We start from the raw sequence: 19,782 nt of genomic DNA on the forward strand, positions 1-19,782 counted from the left end.
AAGTTCTATTAGTTTAAATGGATTTAAAATTCAATTATTGATAGGCCATGTCTAATCATGGTGCATATTATAGGTAAAAATAGTTAGATGGACCCCATTTTGCTTATCTTGTACCTGGTGCTGCCGCCAAACTTTGAGCCATATTGTTCTATTTTTGTTTTGTTCTATTGGCTCAACATTTCACCAATAAGGAGGCTTGCCTTGCCTTCGTTTTTTATTGCTTCATAGGTGTAACTGATCGAAATTCAATGTTATTTGCAGCAAATACACTTTTTTCTCTCCAGGAGCAACATTTAACCATTTATGGAAGAGTTTCAGTTTCTTGTTAATCAGTGTCAGTTAGAAAATGATTTTTATATTGGTGCTGGAGTCAATTAACTTAAATCTGCAGAAATGCATCTCATTCTGTTGAAAGGGTCCATGAAAACAGCAATGATTTATGCATATATTTTGTCATGTAAGATAACTCCATCTGACATTACTAATTTCATTAATGTAATTATTGCTAATAAAACATTTATTGAACAAGTATAGGGCTCTAGAAAATAAAAACTATGAGGCTCTCAGAGTCAACCCATTATGTCATTTAATAACAGATCTTAATCATGCAATTCCTAAGCATTAGACATAAAAGCAAACACTTTCTGAACAAGATTATTCATTGGGGCTCAGGCCCATTTTGGATACAGATTCATTACTGAGCTCTTCTCCAACCTTGTTGCTTACAAGTCTGTGTACTCCAATGTTTATCAAAAACTCTTAATCTTATTAAAATAAAAGGTAATATTATGTATATATATTTGTTAATATATAATATAAATAGTATGTTATTATGTAATTAGATATTATTTTATTTTTAATTTAAATTTATTAAATTATATGATAACATATCATTTATATACTCAACTATGTATTAAAAATTATATATATATATATAGTTTTACCCTAAAATGAATAAACCTTAAAAAGTAGAAGTTAGGACTTATTCCCGAAGTTCACTGCATTTCTAAATTAGTACTCATTAATTATTAAAAACCTAAACACTTGTGGCTTGTTAAATTAATAGAGTCAGTTAAGTTTCAAAGGTAAAATCGTCATTTCATTAATAATATATTAAAAATAATAAAATATTATCTATTTCTCTCATAGGTTTAGAAAACTAATAATATCTCCTAAGATTAAACTTTAAAATATTATATTTTTTCCGTTCTTGAGAGGAAATTATTAGTTTTATAAATCTAGAAAGAGAAAAATAGATAATATTAATTTATTTTATTAATTTTAACCGTTTACAAGTTAATGTTTGTACAATAGTTAATAGGTTATATTTGGAAATACAATGGACCTTGGGTGAGAATAAGTCCTTTAGCTAAAAAGTAATCCCAAAGTTCAACTCACTTAGTTTGATGGATGTATAATTGTATATGAACTCATTTAAAACCTAATATACATAGTATGAATCTGAATACTTTAGTTTAAACTATAAAACCAAACTAAACTATTTAAAAATTTTTAAGTAGTTTAGTTTGGTTTGTAAAACAGTTTGATTTGGATTGAAAATTTTCTAAACCGTTTTTTAATGGGTGATTTTAAAACCAAAACAAATTATAAGCTATATTTTTTTAAAGTGCATATAGATAATTATATTCGACTAAATTTTTCAATAAACAATTAAACGTATAATTTGTTTATTCATATTTATTTGCTATTTTTTTACATATATATTATATATATTTATATTATATCCTAAATATTATAATTTAATTAAATAATATATATTTAAAAATTAATTACTTTAATAAATATAAACTATAATTTATTAAAAAAACTTTTAAATTACAATAAATGAGACCGTAGACACCCTCATTTATTGTTAAGCTATTTCCTTCTCCTCCATCCCAATTAGAAAATGTGAAAACAACTTTTCCCATAAAAAAGAATATATATATATCTGTTTCTTCTTTGGATGAAGATTTAAATTGCAGTAGGCATAATGTATATAAAAGGGAAATTATAATAAATGACCAAAATTAAGGGGGTTTAAGTGAAATTACCTAAAACAATAAGGTTTAAGTAAAAATACCCAATTTTTGTGAAATGACGAAACTACCCCTGTATATAAACAAGGAATTTCCACAGTAATTTTCTACAATTTTACTGTTTAAATTCAAAGAAAATCACATTTCCCATGGTTATTCCACCGTGGAAGCGATTTTCATTGATTTTCGTGTTTTCCGGCAACTGAAAATGATAAATATGGATAGTACATCATCTCATGTCTTGTTTGAATCAATATATTGTTAGGATTATTGAGATTTGAGGGAGATTTTGAGGTTTGAATGTTTAGGGTTCCAATTTTGAACAATACATAAAATGTTTTGATTCTTGGTTGTTTTGCTTGAATTTCTTGAGAGGTTTTGTGTTATTGAATGTGTAGATTTGATTTGTATAGAAATTAGAGGCTGAAATGACGTTTGTTGGCCGGAAAATGGATTAGATCTGCCAACGCTGTTGTGGGATGGGGGGAAATTTAATGTTTTCAAAATTTTAGGGGGAGGGGGAATAGAGGGAGATCCACGGGGGTCTGTGTGAAATTTTACACTGAACCTGGGCAGACCGTGAAAACCGTGGGTTGGGTGGAAATTAACTTTTTTAAAACTATAGGGTTTATTTGATTCAGACTTTGAATGACCATAACTTTTGATATGGGAAGAGTTACAGGGCCTGTAATATATCAACGTGAAGCTCGTTTCGAGCTCTATAACGACAACTAGCTTCACTGGTTGCACCAAATTTAGAGGCCAAAATAAAGTTGTTTCAATGTGTTTTATGTAGTTTTTTTATTTTGTCAAATTTAGGATTTTCGGTTTTTATGATTTTGAGTTTGTTTGTGACCGGGCCAGACTTTTTTGATATATTATTTTCAAATTTGATATTTGTAATTACGATGTGCTTTTTTAGACATGTTTTATGATATAATTACGAAATTTTTGATCGATTTTTTGGTTTTCTCGTTCATAAGCTATTTAAACGTGTAGTTTTCGAAATTCATATATGTTTTTTTAGATTTTCGAGTAATTTTTTTATTATTGACATTTTAAGGTATTTCAATATATCTATTTATTCATAACATGTTATTTTCAATATAGTTTTTACGAATTGATTTTTTCGATTCAAATTCAGAAATATGAATTTCTTCTTTTCGAATGAATCAATAATAATTTATATTAAATAAAAATAAGAATGAAAGTAATTATTTAGGTGATATAATAAATATATGTAATGAGAGTAAAAGTGAGAGAGTTTATATAAATGTGATGAAAAATAATTTTGATATTAAAAAAAAAAGATATTTTTACTTAAAAATAAAAAATTTAGGTATTTTTATTTAAAAATAATAAAATTAGATATTTTTACTTTATAGAAAGGTAATTTGATCATTTATTATAATTTTCATATATAAAATTACGAAGATCAGGATGCAGATTAGGTGCCGGTGCTTACCTGGAATGAAACGCTTACACCTCATTAGCCAAACAATTACGAACACATAGGGGGGATCAAAGCCAATGAGGACTGAGAAACAATTAAAAAAAATATTGATAACAGTTAAAAAAAGTTGAATTCATTTTTAAGACAAGACTCATGAGTGCTTATTTACATCTCCCAAAGCGCGCCCTCTCCTTTTCATGAAGTACAGTTTTGTCTGGTTGTTTGGGACTAGGGAGTCTCACAAGCCACCCAAGTAAAGTCCCTCTTATTGGGGCAATATCCCATGTGAAACAGTGCCTTCAGCCATGGCTCCTTGTACTCATCAGTCAAAGATTTTTCTTTGTAAAGTACTACTGTTCAACTGCCATCTCAGTCACTACTCATGACGCACTGTTTTATTTCAATTTGATGCTGATGGCCAAACTTCTTGTCTTGTGAGTTGTGACTGCACCAGCACACTTCGCAATAACAACCAAAAACAATTTTTTTTCATTTTCAACTCAACCCATGGCCATGGATCTCTCAAGTCCTAAATGTTTTCATACTTCACCTATTTTTCCATCTAATGGGGTAGGCGTTCTGCATTATGTTTGTTTTTGTTTTTGTTTCATTGCACCAAGTTGGTTTCCATATATCTGTTTCTTTGTGTTTCAGGAACATGCATTGGAGAGCAACACTGATTTCCATGGGCAAAATAGAGAGACCCCTTTTGTTGATACTTTCCCTGACCCTCTTTGTAAGCTTAATCTCAGAGAGACTGCTGAGTTTGTCAAGTCATTTCCTGTGGTAGTAAACAATAGCATTTCAGCTCAGAGAAGGAGAGAGGGTGTGAACTCAGTTATTCAAAGGAGAATGGAAGCTCCTTCTACTCCTGGGAGGCCTATTTTCAGCTTCAGTGTTGGCAATTTTTCAAGAAAGAGCGTACCTTCAAAGTGGGATGATGCAGAAAAATGGCTAAATACTAGTTCTTGCCATGAGTCGCCTGCTCATACAATAAAGCCAGTATCAGAATCTTCCAAGAACCACAAACAAGTTGAAAACTTTAAGCAACTAATGGAGGCTGTCTCTGAGAAATCCAGGGTTACAGAAGAAAAGGTATCAAAGTTTGCTTCAAGCTATCAAGGTTCTGTGTGTTTGGACCACCCTAATTCAGTCAGAGCTTTTAATGGGGTCTCAGGTTCAACTGATGTCCTTTTAAAAGGTATGGTTTATTTTCTCTTCAACTTCAGTTGAACTAATTGGCCCCTTCGGCTTTACTTTCCAACTAGATATCGTCCCCTTTAGCTTTTAATCTTGGACTTTTTATTCTTTTGTCTTTTAAAACATCATAGCGCTTCAAACTGCCGCTCAACTGTTTAATTATGCTCCTTGTTTGGAGCTGGGTTTACTTGCTGCAAATGCATAGTACAATTCGGATGAGATTTTCTAGTTTATACTAAATTTAGTTGCATTATAATTTAAGATAATATTTGTCTGGTATCCAGGTAGAGACCCGCAAGAAAGCTAGAAAATTATGCTGGGATCATTTCTGTCTTGATTTACTTAATTTGGACCCCAAGAATGGAAATTAAAATGCAACATCTTAGTTAGTTCAACTTTCTGCATTTTCTCAGAGAATATCTAAGCATCATTGTTTCTTTATTTATAATTTTATTCTTGTGTTGTGATCTTGACTCTGATGATTCTGTGCTTAAGTATAGTTTCAAATGAGTATTAGATAAGATGACCTTTGTCTTATGCTTAATTCGCTTCATCGTTTGAGGTGGATTATAGATCATCTTGAACAAGAGCTGTTTGAGGTTTTTTGATGAATGTAGATAAGTTCACAGACCTGGCAGAACTGATTTTACCAAATATCAGATACTCAAGAGCCATCAAAAGAGGGGTTTCTTCTTAGAAACTCTAATAGTGAAACCATGAAAGATGCAGGCACAGAAGTGATTCATGAGATTCAACACAGGGATATTGGAACAGAGATGACTCCAATAGGCAGTTCCACGGTTTCTAGATGCCACACACCATTCAAAAGCTCATCACCTGCTCGACACAACACTCCTGCCAATAGGTCAGGCCCATTGACTTTAGGGCATTCGGACAGTAGATCTAGCACCATTGACATTTCCCAGCTTCAGGAGTGTCATTTGGCTAAGCTACAACTTCGGACACAATATGATTCGGTAACATCAAATTGGAGCTCAAGAGAAGAGGAGGAAGAAGAAATATCAAAGAGCTTAAGGCATTTCGAAACTGGCAATGGATGCCGGAAAAGTGTTTCAGATTCCAGAGCTGCTGCTTATGAAGAAGAAGAAAAGACCAAATGCTGCCTCAGGTAGTAAGGTTGTATAAATTTTGTGTGAATTTTCTGGGTTAGTATCTGGATTATTATGAATTGTGATTTGAGTTGCAGGTATCAGAGAGAAGAAGCAAAAATTCAAGCTTGGGTGAACCTGCAAAGTGCCAAAGCAGAAGCTCAATCAAAAAAACTTGAGGCATGCATACTTCTCATCTTTTTGTCATATAGTGTTTTATTTATATGTAGAAGTGAACTTCAATTGTCTTTACCTCTTGCCATGAATTCTAACTTGCCTTTGCATTAGTTTTCCGTTCTTCTCTCTTTATAATGGACAAAGTCCCATGTTTGTCCAAACTGCCACAGAAAAAAAAGGAAATTGTCGCACAAACAACCATTCATGAGTGGTGTCCCAAATCTACCAGTGAGATATCAGAAGCCAATAAATTGAGATTGATGTTAAGTGACGTGGCAAAGCCATATTCTAATATTCAAATGTCAAGACAAGCATACTTTAGCCTTAAACTCTGTGTTTATCTTGAAGTGGATATATAATGTTGATATGGTACAAAGGATTTGTCGGGTTTATTGTTCTTAGTTGGTTTAGTCATCCTCGAGCCACCTGCTACACTTGGACACCATTTGCCTTTTTATATTCTTGACTGGTCCACCTTTGTTGGGGTGTCTTCATCAATTCTGTATGTTCTTTTATCTATATGCTTTGTTCATAAATAAAAGAACAGCAACGCTAGAAGTCATCACAGTTATAATTATTTAAGTCCATTGTGTTTGTCGCAACTTGCTAAACCATGTGAAGTTCTAGCATTAAAAATTTAATGGGGACTTGGAATATTTACTTTGAACTTCGTATCTCATGCTTGGAAGCCAAGTTTTTGGTTCCTCTTGAATATAAAATTGCCCACATTGTGTACTTCTCTCCTCTAGCCTTCCACTTACATGGTGGTTTGGCAATTTGTTTAATAACACACTGTGGACCATTTGAATAACCAGAAAATAACATGCAATCCCATTGTTTTAACTGGATATTTTGTCATTTCTATTCTTATTCTCAAAATCATCGTCTGAAAATGTTTCTTGTACGATTTTCTTAGGTGAAAATACAAAAGATGAGATCAAACCTCGAGGAGAAACTGATGAAGAGAATGGCAGTTGTTCATAGAAAAGCAGAGGAATGGCGAGCAGCTGCCCAGCAACAACACACACAGCAAATTCAAAAGGCCACAGAACAAGCACATAAGATTAGACATAATGACCATATTTCTGGGCACAGCTCTTGTGGCTGCCTCCCTTGCAATAACAATCACTGAGCAAGAAACATGGATAGATAAACATTTTCATTATGTAACTTAATTTTCTTCTACAAAATCCCATAAGTATATTTCTCTGACAAACAAACAGGAGTAAGGCCATGTCTTGCCAATGTGTAACATGGGTTTTAGTGGCACAATACAGTAGCATTTATATGATTTGGCTTAATCTTGAAAATTGTTTTCCTTTATACAAACATAGAACTACAAGAAACTCATCTGACAAAAGTTAAGCCTAGCTATTGTGCATTTGCTGGCCCAGCAGATTGTGATTTTTCTGATTACTGCTCTTGCATTAGACTTGAGAGCTTATATTAAAGCCACAAGGGACTTGTTTTAGCCTTTGTTTTTGTCATACCTTTAACCTCGACCAGTTCCATAAATCTTCACAAAGCTTTTTATTCAATGATCCTAAGCGTATAACTAAGTCATACGATTGATGAAGAATGTTGTGATGTGATCAAACTAGGCATTTCCAAATTAAACCTTAAAGCATTACCGATGCAATAGATAGCAAATAGTCACTAATCGACTCTTCAGTCCAAAGTCTGTAACAGATTCAAGACAGGACATTAGGACTAATGACTAGACAATATCAAATCTACAATTGATAAAAAAAAGATTTTTTTTGTGTTATCCAAAGAGAGCCTTAATCAAATCTCATGTCATGATATCTTCATAACAATCATACAACAAAGACTTTATCTTTCGTATAAATAAAATGTTGTCAACATAGGTATAACTTAGTCTATTTAAATTTAAAATCATGATTTAAAACTCTAAAAAATGGTTCAAATGTACTTCTTCTCTCAAAAAAAAAAACTTTTATATAAAGAGGAAGAGATGAGGATACAGGGAGGTAAAAATATAGATAGAACACTAAAAATTTTACAAACCATTGTATTATTTTAGTACTACACAAAAACTTGTGAGAACACCGTAGATATAGACATTTCGATCATCGAGGAAAACCACTTAAAAATTTTGATGTCACATCTCTTTTTCTAACTTGTCTCAATTCATCTTCATAGTCATTTCGCATACTTTTAACAAAGTTATCCAAGTCTTATTATATTTTAATCATTACTATTATAATCTATCTTGCACAAGACTTTAAATTGCATACATTAATTGGTAATGAAAAGTCACATTAATTTGATACTAGAAGGAGGGTACAGATGCGTCTTATTCTTTTAAAATTTCAACAACGACTTGTGAAACATGAAATCAAGGGGCACTAGAAAGCATATCTTCAAGCATTTCTAAGAAAGATTCAAAATCTCTTTCCCAAAGCCAATTCATCTTCAAAGGTAGCTTATTACAACTAGAGCAAGGTACAACTCTTAGACGTCAAACTAATCTCCTTATTGCTGCTCAACTAGCACGAGATACTATTAATATGTTATACATTACAACAAAAGAGCTTCGTTTTAGGGCATTTAAACCATGTAGGAAGATTCTTTTATAGTTATCAAGAGAGGACTCTAATTAGATTGCACCCTAGATTTTCATAACAGTCATCCAACAAAAATATTAACTTTCACATAAATAAAATATTAACAATAAAGGTATATGACTCAATCTATTTAAATTCAAAATTATATATCAAAACCCTGAGAAAAATGATGATTCAAATGTATTTTTCCCTTTAAAAAACTTGTATATAAGAAGCAGGAAAAGAGATGGAGAAGACCTAGTGAAAACATAAACAAAATGCTAGAGATATTGAAAGCTATCATATTACTCTTATACTACACAAAAACTAATGAAAATACTATTGACATAAACATTTCAATCATCAGACTAAACCACATGAAAACTCTAGTATTACATCTCTTTATTTAATATAGCACAATTTATCTTTGTGGTTATTTTACACAGATAACAAACTTACTTAAATTTTCTTATACTCAAATTGTTGTTATCATAATTTATATTATACAAAACTCTAAACTGCATTGGTTTAGAGAAATCATTACCCTAAAACTAGTTTGAGACAGAAGGATTTTTCAAAAAGAAATGGAAAAGAAAACCATCACCCAGAAGGTGGTGCACATCTTCGTAAAGAACAATGTAAGAGTAACCCTTTTTCCCCGCAGAGTTGAAAAGTGCTAAACAACCCTTTTACTCATGGTCATGGAAGCAAAAGCTGGTCATAATTTCCATAATTATGGCTGGAGCCAAGACACTGTCATCAGAAGAGACTAAAGCTTTCACTAAAGTTTTTGTAATTAGTGTTGCAGAGGGTGTTGGATTTTGGAACCACTAATTTGACATTTCTTCTGAATTAAAGAAGGCGGCACTGTATATCTGCCGTACTATCTAAGATTAAAGGTACTGTGCTCATATTTTGATGAAGTGTATGATGCATGCGCTCATAAAGGTACTGCTGTACATCATTATATATCTGTACTGATGTATTATCATGTGAACAGATAATTAAAAATTAAAAATAAAATAAAATTTAATCATATAATAATATATCATTATTTATACATAAAATTATATACAAAAATTATATTTATAGTTTACATATACATACATATACATAGAATGACTATCATGTGAAGGAACAGACATGGGCAAGCGCCGTGAGGGGCTACTAAGTACACCGTGACCATTTCCTTAAGTAAACAACTTTGTGCATAGTGGGGCAGTCTAGTAAAGCCCAACAAATAGAGATAGAAAGAACAGGACATTCTCATCCAAGGTTGAATTGGGCTGATAAAAAATGAGCCCATACTTTAAACCTCAAAACCCAAAAAGATACTTAACTTGTCCACCAAGAAGATCTCTACCGAAAAGAAAAAAAAACTGGAAATAGCCGTCTGCACATCTCGAAGACTTTCACTCTCATAATCTCATTCAACTCAACTCAAGTAAACCCAAAAGTTTTTGCTTCTTAATCGTCTGGGTTTTCAATTTTGTGGGTTGTACATAATTAAGAGCTCGCATTACATCTCTCATTCTAATTCTTAAATGTTTCTCCTTGTCTCTCCTGCAGGTACAAGGTTTCCAGATCCAATCAAAGTGTAGAAAATGTTTCTTACAAGGTAATTCCTCTGGGATTTTCTATTATTTCTTAAAATTTCCCTTTTAATTGGGGTTTTGTGGAAAATGTTGAATTATTTGTAGGACTGAGTATGATAGAGGAGTGAACACATTCTCTCCAGAAGGCAGGTTGTTCCAGGTTGAGTATGCTATTGAGGCCATCAAGGTGATCTAAAGTTCCTTTTTGTTCTAATTATTCGTTCAAAATATATTGGGGTTTTCTTCCTCTGGTTATTTACCTAGGAAGTTTCAGTTTTTATGGTTTTTTTAAATCTTTTTTTGGATGTATTTTTCATCATATAGTAATCATAAGTTAAATTACGTGTGCCCGTGTGATTTGTATTCACCTTCTCTACTTTTGCTGTTTTCAATATTAAAGTTTTGATTGGAATGTGTATGGGCTTTAATTGATTATGCAGCTGGGTTCAACTGCAATTGGGTTGAAGACAAAAGAAGGAGTTGTCCTTGCTGTTGAGAAACGGATCACTTCACCACTCCTGGTCTGTTTTATTCTTTTTGTTCCTCATAAGAATTCAGTGTAACACGTTTTGTATTGCTTTGTTGATGCATATTAGAGCATTTGTAATGTGAGTGGGGAAATAGTTATTTAGCTTCTCTGTTTTGGAAATGATTTTTACAGAGGTTAGAACATGTTGCCAGTCTTCATTTTAAAGGTTAAACAAACCTTTTTTTAAACAAGTAGTCAGTATTCTGATCTAAACATGTGCATATTGGTAGAAATTGGGCATCTTTATGTAGTTATATGCGTGGCTGTTTTTAGCTATCCATTGTCTTAGTAATAAATATTCTGTTTTGAGATCAGAATTTTTATATCATTAAAAGAAACTGTGTCAACGAATAAGATACAGTGCTATTTGTTATATGCTGTTTTTCATAGCAATAAAACTGTGTGCACAGATAATGAGTATCAATTTGAGTAGCAATAAACTGTGTGCACAATACGATTACATGATTTTGAACTAAAGATGAAGTAACACTTAATCACATAATGACAGTGACACATTATCATTGATATCAAAATTGGTACTCGTTATAAATGCACATAGCATCACTCTTTTCATATTATATGATTTGAAGTATATTAAAGCATATTACTAAGAATTCAAGACCATTGAAAATCTAATGTAATGAGAAGTATGAAAATTATGTTTCTGTAATGTGATACTGGGAAATGAAACAACAAATTTTGCAAGACAATTATTACTGTTTGTGAAATTGGATACATTGATGCGGTAGCATTTGCTAATGTTTGCAATTAGTGGATTTCAACTTAATTGAGGCATTATCTTTTTTCTTATATTTTCTGCAGGAACCTAGCAGTGTTGAAAAAATTATGGAAATAGACAACCACATAGGATGTGCTATGAGTGGATTGATTGCTGATGCTCGTACGCTTGTTGAACATGCACGAGTGGAAACTCAGGTACTTTCGTTGGTTTCTGATGTCTGTATTCTTTCTAAGCCAAGCATGACTGGATACTTTAGGAGTTGGTATGTTTTAAATTTCTTGTGGCACATAACTCTTAAACTAATTTATTAAATTCCTTTTTTGCAGAACCATAGATTCTCATATGGTGAGCCAATGACTGTGGAATCAACAACTCAAGCACTTTGCGATCTCGCACTACGTTTTGGTGAAGGTGATGAGGAATCCATGGTAATGTCCACTTATGTCTACATCTAATTGGTGTTGTTTCTTCTTAATTTTTTACATGATAGATGTTCTACTTTAGTGCCTTATTTATAATTCTCCCATGCAGTCTCGTCCTTTTGGAGTATCTCTTCTTATTGCCGGTCATGATGAGAATGGGCCCAGCTTGTAAGTACTAGTTTACATTGTTTTTCAGACTGTTAAATGTATAATACCATGGAGATAATTGGTTACATATTCTTGTAAGTACAATGATCCTCATGTTAGTACAACTCAATGTACATTTGGTCATTATGTACACATGTTCTTTTAGTGCCTAATTTTTCAGTTCTACACTATTTCAACTTATAGCTACAACAATAACCAATGAAAGCTAATTATGAGAACTGCAAATGCTCTAGACTAGTACTCATGGAGTAGCTAACTTCTGTGGCTCTTATGCTGAAATTTGATGTTCACGTTTTGCTGTTGTTCAATCTCAATGATACACCAAGTTATATCTTTCATTTGTTCCCAGGCCGATATACAGTTATAGTTTCAAACTCAATTTGTGTACAATCAAAGATGATGCCTGATTCTTAGTCATGGTGATATGCATTTTCATCTTGGTTAATGTGGTAGTGGAAATTTTAGTTTTTGATCCCAGTAAACGTGCATTTTAGTTTTCCATTGGGCAAGAGTATGCTTTCTTGACCAACATGTTTGCTTTTTGGCATTTGTTTGGTTGTTATTTTATTGCTCCTGGCCTAATATTGTATAGCTTGGTGTTTTCGTGCATCTTGACCCTTAAAATACTTGTTTGATGCAGGTACTATACAGATCCGTCTGGCACATTCTGGCAATGCAATGCCAAAGCTATTGGTTCAGGTTCAGAAGGAGCTGACAGTTCTCTTCAAGAACAATTTAACAAGGTCTCTCTCTTATCATTGTGTGTTGGTGTGTCTGCATGAATTACTACCTTTCTAACCATGGGAAGACTAAATGACTAACTTCCCTTTATAATTTTATGAGTTTGAAATGTTAATCTAGTAGGGTTGTCATTAATTTGATTTAAATCTTGTTAGCAAATCTGAGTTAAGTCTACATAACTTTCTAGTGCAAAGTGGTGCTAATTTCATGTGATCATTTTCATCAGGACCTTACCCTTCAAGAAGCGGAAACAATTGCTTTGTCCATTCTGAAGCAAGTTATGGAAGAAAAGGTAAAAATACTATCTAAGATAAGGCAATTACTTGTTCCTGTACCCACAACAGTTTGTTTAATTCAAGTATCCTGAAATTTAATTAATTTATTTCAGGTGACTCCAAACAATGTTGATATTGCAAAGGTAGCTCCAACATATCATCTCTATACACCTGCTGAGGTGGAGGCAGTCATTAGTCGCCTATGAGCATGAGAAGAAAATCATATTATGAACAATCTTGGCTAGCTTCAGTTGTGTTTCAGCTCACTGCAATGCATGCACCTACATTTTAGTTTGGGAAACAATTTTTATATCTGCTTTTGATTGAGGTTGGACTCATTAAACTTGTTTTGGTGCTGAACTGAGCTACTCATTATTAATACCTCTGAAAACCACGTTTGGATGCTGAACGAATTATCAGTTGTATGAATCAATCAATTGCTACTAATCAAAATTTTTATTTTGATTGGATTTAAACCTTGTTCCGGAGTTCCCACGAGGCTTTAACGTATCGCTAAGCAGAATGTTATAATACTCTTGCTATATTAATTATCATCACCATAATCATAAAATAACGGCTTTGGCTTCTCACGGTAATTCAGAATAAAAAAAATTGTATATCTATTTTGAGTGTATATATATATATATATATATTTATGTCTTATTATATGATTGAGTGATTTTGAACTTAAGGGAAAGTAATAGTTAATCATATAATGACACCCATAAGTATTGCTCATTGAGAATTGGATTTTTTCTGCCAGTGCAACCAGCCAATGTGGCCAGTAGTTCATTTTTCTAGATTTGGCTTGTTTCTAGTATCGTTATTGCTCAGGTATTGCAATTTTAATTATTTTATCAGTGATTATTTCGATAAATAAACTTTAGTAACTGACATTGTCCGGTGGAAGGAAAGGAAGAATGGTGGGATATTAATTAAAATAGATAAAATTTTTTTCACGTAAACGTTTTTAGACAAATGTAAAGTAGTTTTATTTTTATAAGCAAAATAAATTTGTAACTTCAAAAATACTCTCCCAACTCTGTAGGTGTCATACCGGGTGTGTAGGTGTGAGTGTGTGCAGAGTGTGTGGGATGCATGCGTAGTGTGCGGTGCGTGTGGAGTGCGTGCGGTGCGTACGAGTGTGCACACCCTCATATATATATATATATATATATATATATATATATATATATATTAAATAATATAATATAATATAATATTTAAAAATTATAATAAATAAATATATAATAAATATTAATATTTAATATAATATATATAAATAATAATAATAATAATTTTTAAATATATATTATATTATTATAATATTATAATATAATAAATATATATAATAATATAATATATATTTAAAAATTATTATTATTATTTATGTATATTATATTAAATATTAAATTATTATATATATTTATTATATTTTTTAAATATTATATTATATTTTATATATATATATATATATATATATATATATATATATATATATATATATATATATATATATATATATATATATATATATATATATATATATATATATATATAAAAGAAAGGGTGCGCGCACCCTCGCACTCTGTTTATATATATTATATGAGGGTGTGCGCACTCTACATGTACTCGTACGTATTGCACATGCATTGCACGCACTGCGTGTACTGCGTACGCACCGCACGCACCCATGCACTTAAGCTTTCCTTCCAGTGTTTACGCATACAGGGTTGTGAGAGTATTTTTGGAATTACAAATAAATTTACTTATAAAGATAAAATAACTGTAGGTTTGCCTAAAAAGGCTTAAACGAAAAATTTTTTGTCTATTTTAATTAATATTCTGATGAAAAATCCTGGAAGAATAGTAAGAATCAAATTTTATTTCATTGTGTTTAGGGAAGGAAATAAATAATGACAAATGGATATAAAAATAACTTTAATTGAATATTTCTAATCGATTTTTTTCCCCAATTTTTCTTAATAATAAATTCTAGTCTAATTTTCCCAATAATTTATTTATTTTCCTAATATTCCAGTGCTCTGAAAAGTCTATGAAAAAATAATAAAATTACGTGCACAATTTTTATATACAATTTTATACGTAAACAATAATATATTATTATGTGAATGAATATTATTTTTTTAAATTTTTAATTATCTAATCACATAATAACATGTTATTATTTGTACATAAAAATTATGCTTATAACACTACTCCTAAATAAATATTTTTCATTCCCACTTCAGGCACAATTGTTTGAAATGATATGCTCAATCCCTCTTTAAGTACATCTACAAGTTTGACATCTTATAGACACATGATATGCAAATCTACCAACTTTCCAACTTTTGTTTAATGAAGATTCTATCCGCTTTTATGTGCTTTGTTTGGTCATGTTACATGGAATTATGGGCAATATTAATTGTAGATTCGTTGTTACAGAAAAGTTTCATTGGATAATCCCATTTAATCTTCAAGTCATCCAAAACAATCTTCAATTATAGAAATTCGCATACTCCTTGAATCATTGCCTGGACTTTGCTTCAACACAAAATCTTGTAACCATTTTTTTTTTTTTCACTTATCCATGTTACAAGATCCTCTTCAAGAATGGTATAATACCTAGGAATTGATTTTCTGTTTGTTACTGACCTTGCATAGTATGCATACCTATAAGCTTCAAGTGTCAATCTTGTGTCTTACTTGAATAATATACCTTTTCTAGGAGTTCCATAGAGATAACATGACACTTGATTAACAACTTCATATGAATTTCTTTTGAATTATGCATAAACTAACTAACCACTCCTAAAAGATAAACTATATTTGGTCTACTGTGAAACAAACAACTTAATCTTTCTACCAAACATTGCTATATCTATCTATCTATGTTTGTATCCTACTTTACCTTTCTCAGTTTGTGATTAGTTTTTATTAGTATTTTTGTTGGTTTACATGTTAATCTCTCCATTTCTTTGAAGAGATTCATAACATATTTAGGATAAGAACTCTTTTTTTTTTTTTTTTTTTTTTTTTTTTAAGAATTAGCAAATTCAAAACTAATAAGTTTAATTTTTTGTTGACCTAATAAGCTTTCAACTTTTCTAATTCTTTGATTTCAAATTCATTACTTAAAGCATTGCTTTAAACATGTCTTTTCTTTTCATTATTCCCTATTATAATGATGACATCAACGCATACCATAAAGATTGTAACTCCCCTTGAATCTGAGTGTTTGATGAGCAACGCATGATTTCCGTGACCTTGTATGTACCACATGTTTAGCATCACGATGGTTCATATTTCAAAACATGCCCATACAAGGCTTTCTTGAGCTTACAAACTTGGTTGGTGGCTACATTTATTACCAAATCTAGGTAGGATCTCCATGTAGATTTCTTCTTCAATATCACCCTGTAGAAAAGCATTCTTCTACATCAAATTGTTATAAGTCTCATTCACAGTTGGTTGCGAATGATAACAAATTTTTAATTATATTCATCTTGGCAAGTGGAGCAAATATCTCTCAGTAACCACTTCCATACATTTGAGTATATCTTATAGCCACTAATCTTGCCTTTTATTTTTCTAATATTCATCTACTATATATTTTACAGTTTAGACCCAATTACATCCCATTGTCTTTTTTTTTTTTTTTTTAAGCTGGTTCACTATCTCCCAAGTCCTATTCTTTTCTAAAGCTTCTATTTTTGCCTTCACAGCCTCTCTCCAGTTGTCATTAAACAATGCCTCTGATAGATTATTGGGAACGTGGATACAGTTTAGATTTACTAAAAAACTCTCGTGAGATAGTGAAAACTTTTCAAATGTAATTACAGGAGAGAGTAGATATAATGGTCATTTTGTGCATTCTCTAGTACCTTTCCTAATGCTAATAGGTAAATCAAGATCTAACTTGTGAATTAGAGTTAGAGACTGTTACCTCATTTCAAAACTAAGATTTGACTCTTGGATTTGCACAAGTTCAAGAGTTAGGAGCAAGCATAGGTACTAGTTTACTCTATTGTAGCTCAGGTGTTGGCTCACTATGTTGTGACTCGTGTTATACTTGAGGCTCAAATATTAGTTACTTGAGAGGTAACTCACTGTGTTATGGCTCAGGTGACATATTTTGTTTAGGTGATGAAAGATCTATGAGACAAGAATTCCAGTCGGAGTCCTTATCTTCAATGATTAGATTCTCCCACTGAAGATAAAGGTTGGTGAAGTAGGATTTATTTTCATGAAAAGTGACATCTACAAAGACAGAATTTTTTTTTGTTTTAAATGGTGGGTGCTAACACTTACATCCCTTTTGAACAAGAGTGTCCTACAAATACACCCTTGAGGGCTCGTGAATTGAGTTTTCTCTCGTTGTGACTGTGAATGAGGACAAATGACACACAACCAAATATTCTAAGAGGAAAGTGATTTGTAGAACAAGATCAAGATTAAATTTGGAAAGCATATTCATGTGACTCCGAAGACCTAAGACTTTAGACTGTAGGTGATATATAAAATGTGTGGCTACGGGAACATCGTCCCCCCAATAATTTAGGAACATTGTTTTGAAATAAAAAAACACAAGCTGTTGCAAGTAGCTGACCATTTTTCCTTTTAGAAACCGTACTTTGTTGAGGAGTATGCAAACAAGATAACACCTGAATTATTCCTTCGTTTTGAAACTAAGAGGTCAAGACTTGATCGAAATGGTCTCTATTATTATCGTCAATAATAAAATTATATATATTTATTTTAAATATATAAATATGTATATATTTATATGTATTATCACATGATTAACTGATTTTAAATTATATATAAAGTAATACCTAATTATATGATGATATGTATAAATATATACATAATTATATATAAAAATGAATACACATATTATTATTCTTAGACCTAAACTCTTTGAATTTACCACCAAATTGGTTAGTACCATAGCATAAAAATTTAAGAGAACCGTACTAACATTAGGTTTGTGTTCAAGTAAGAAAAATTCACAAGACTTTAGTGAAATAATCAATCTTGTTGCTCCAAAAACGGTAAATATAATTTTTTCTAAAAAATTATAAGAAGCAGAAACATTAAAAACTTATAAATATTAAAATTATAGAGATTTATTTGTGATATCTATTTGTTATATAATTATTTCTGAATTATTTTATTTGTATATTCAAATATATATATTTTTTGGCCAAAAACAACTATAATGATATTTAAATTTTTACAATAAACATCTTATTCTCTGTGGGGATTACATTAAACATAGGAATATAAGATGATGTTTATATATCCTTTATCTATGATGGATGTGTTTTGTAATAAATTTGTAGGTATCGATAGGGTTAGTCTAAAGATGTTAATGTTCATATATTTGTTTGTTGTGATTTATTATAGAAAGAAATAAGAGTCATTAGCAAATATTGAGTAGAGTACCAGATATCAAACAAGAAAATTAAAAAAAAAAAAAAAACACGCACACACACAAAAAAAATCAATCGAGTATTTTTGACGGTTTGTTTTGAGTCCAAACGTGAGAGTTTTATCATCTTCAACGGCAATGCAACCACCATCAAACCACTGCAAAACGGACAACCACAATAACATAGACGAGACAACAATTTTCTGTGATAGAATTCTATTTTGAAATAAGTAAAGACAAAGTGATAGAAATGAAGTTTCTGATAAAGGAAGTGTCCAAGTAATTAGGTTTGAGAAAGGAAGTGACAAAGTGATTAGACAAATATTTTTTTTATTCGAAGAAACAAATTTCTATAACAGAAACGCAACTTGTAATTATTTTTAATTTTCTGAAATGGCCCTAGCACATTATGTACAAGTGTCAAGACGTTTTTGTTTTGAAAATGTTTCAAAACATGGAAACTTCACCCCCCCACCCCCCCCCCCCCCCCCCCCCCCCCCCCCCCGACGTTTGTCACGTTTCCATGCATCTTAGGTTATAGTCAGAAACATACATGTGTCATTTATTTCTAACAACATCAAGTTCCGTAACTAGGTCATAGTCGATGAGTCTTCCTCATCCCAAAGATCAAAGTGAGGATCTCCTTTTGTGGTCTAGTTCCCAAGAGATGACTAGGCTTTCTTCTTCCTTTCAAAATAGTACGTACAAGTTATGACCATTTCAAATAATTTTTCCCAGTTTATCAATATGTTGGTGGAATTTGTTGTAGTTCATAACTAGATTGTTGCATCATGATTCAAATGGCACATAAGTTGTTAATTCAGTGTCTCCTGACATAACAAGTATATAATTATTAGATGTTGACAGACAATGATGATAAAGATTTAGATGTTGACAAACGACAAACAATTTATCTGATCCGAGGTTTAGGCAAAGTATCAATAGCCAATGATGACAAAGATTAATGGCAATAACTGGTGATGACAAAAAAAAAAAAAAAGCTTCGGCAATAAAGTCCACAACAAAAATATAACTTCTAGGATGGAAGTGAAAGCTCCATCCCAAAATGGCCAATGACAATGGCAATTAAGTAGGTCTAGTTCCGAATCAAGTTGATTTAGTCTCATAAGTTGATTTGGCTCAACTTAGCTCAGTTTGAGTTCATTTTTCACGAGCTTGAGCCAAACTCAAGCCATGGTATATGATTCAGTTGAAAAATAAGCCAAACTTGAATAAGATAGAGTCGACTTGCGAGCTAATCACTAATTCAATTCGATTCAAATTGAGTCATGGCTCACAGCGAGCCAGTTTAAGAGGCTAAAAGTGGT

The 19,782-nt window shown here is 31.6% G+C and overlaps 1 protein-coding gene and 1 pseudogene across 3 annotated transcripts; both read left to right on the forward strand.

The window, feature by feature from the left end:
- The first annotated feature begins 3,812 nt into the window (after positions 1 to 3,812).
- LOC123219585 lies at positions 3,813 to 7,268 on the forward strand (annotated as a pseudogene).
- A 2,622-nt stretch (positions 7,269 to 9,890) lies between these two features.
- LOC123218178 (proteasome subunit alpha type-5) lies at positions 9,891 to 13,493 on the forward strand. 3 transcript variants are annotated; one of them, XM_044639453.1, is made up of 10 exons: positions 9,891 to 9,989; positions 10,115 to 10,163; positions 10,246 to 10,327; positions 10,581 to 10,661; positions 11,492 to 11,605; positions 11,738 to 11,839; positions 11,943 to 12,001; positions 12,642 to 12,744; positions 12,969 to 13,034; positions 13,131 to 13,493. In XM_044639453.1, exons 2-10 carry the CDS (start codon positions 10,150 to 10,152, stop codon positions 13,221 to 13,223), a joined length of 714 nt encoding a protein of 237 aa, XP_044495388.1. In that variant the 5' UTR covers positions 9,891 to 9,989; positions 10,115 to 10,149; the 3' UTR covers positions 13,224 to 13,493. The 3 variants fall into 3 exon arrangements, with proteins under 3 accessions (XP_044495388.1, XP_044495389.1, XP_044495390.1); XM_044639454.1 differs by lacking the exon at positions 9,891 to 9,989 and adding an exon at positions 10,018 to 10,036; XM_044639455.1 differs by lacking the exon at positions 9,891 to 9,989 and adding an exon at positions 10,021 to 10,040.
- Positions 13,494 to 19,782: the final 6,289 nt, after the last annotated feature.

This window comes from Mangifera indica, chromosome 6 (assembly GCF_011075055.1).
Source record: "Mangifera indica cultivar Alphonso chromosome 6, CATAS_Mindica_2.1, whole genome shotgun sequence".
NCBI lineage: Eukaryota > Viridiplantae > Streptophyta > Magnoliopsida > Sapindales > Anacardiaceae > Mangifera > Mangifera indica.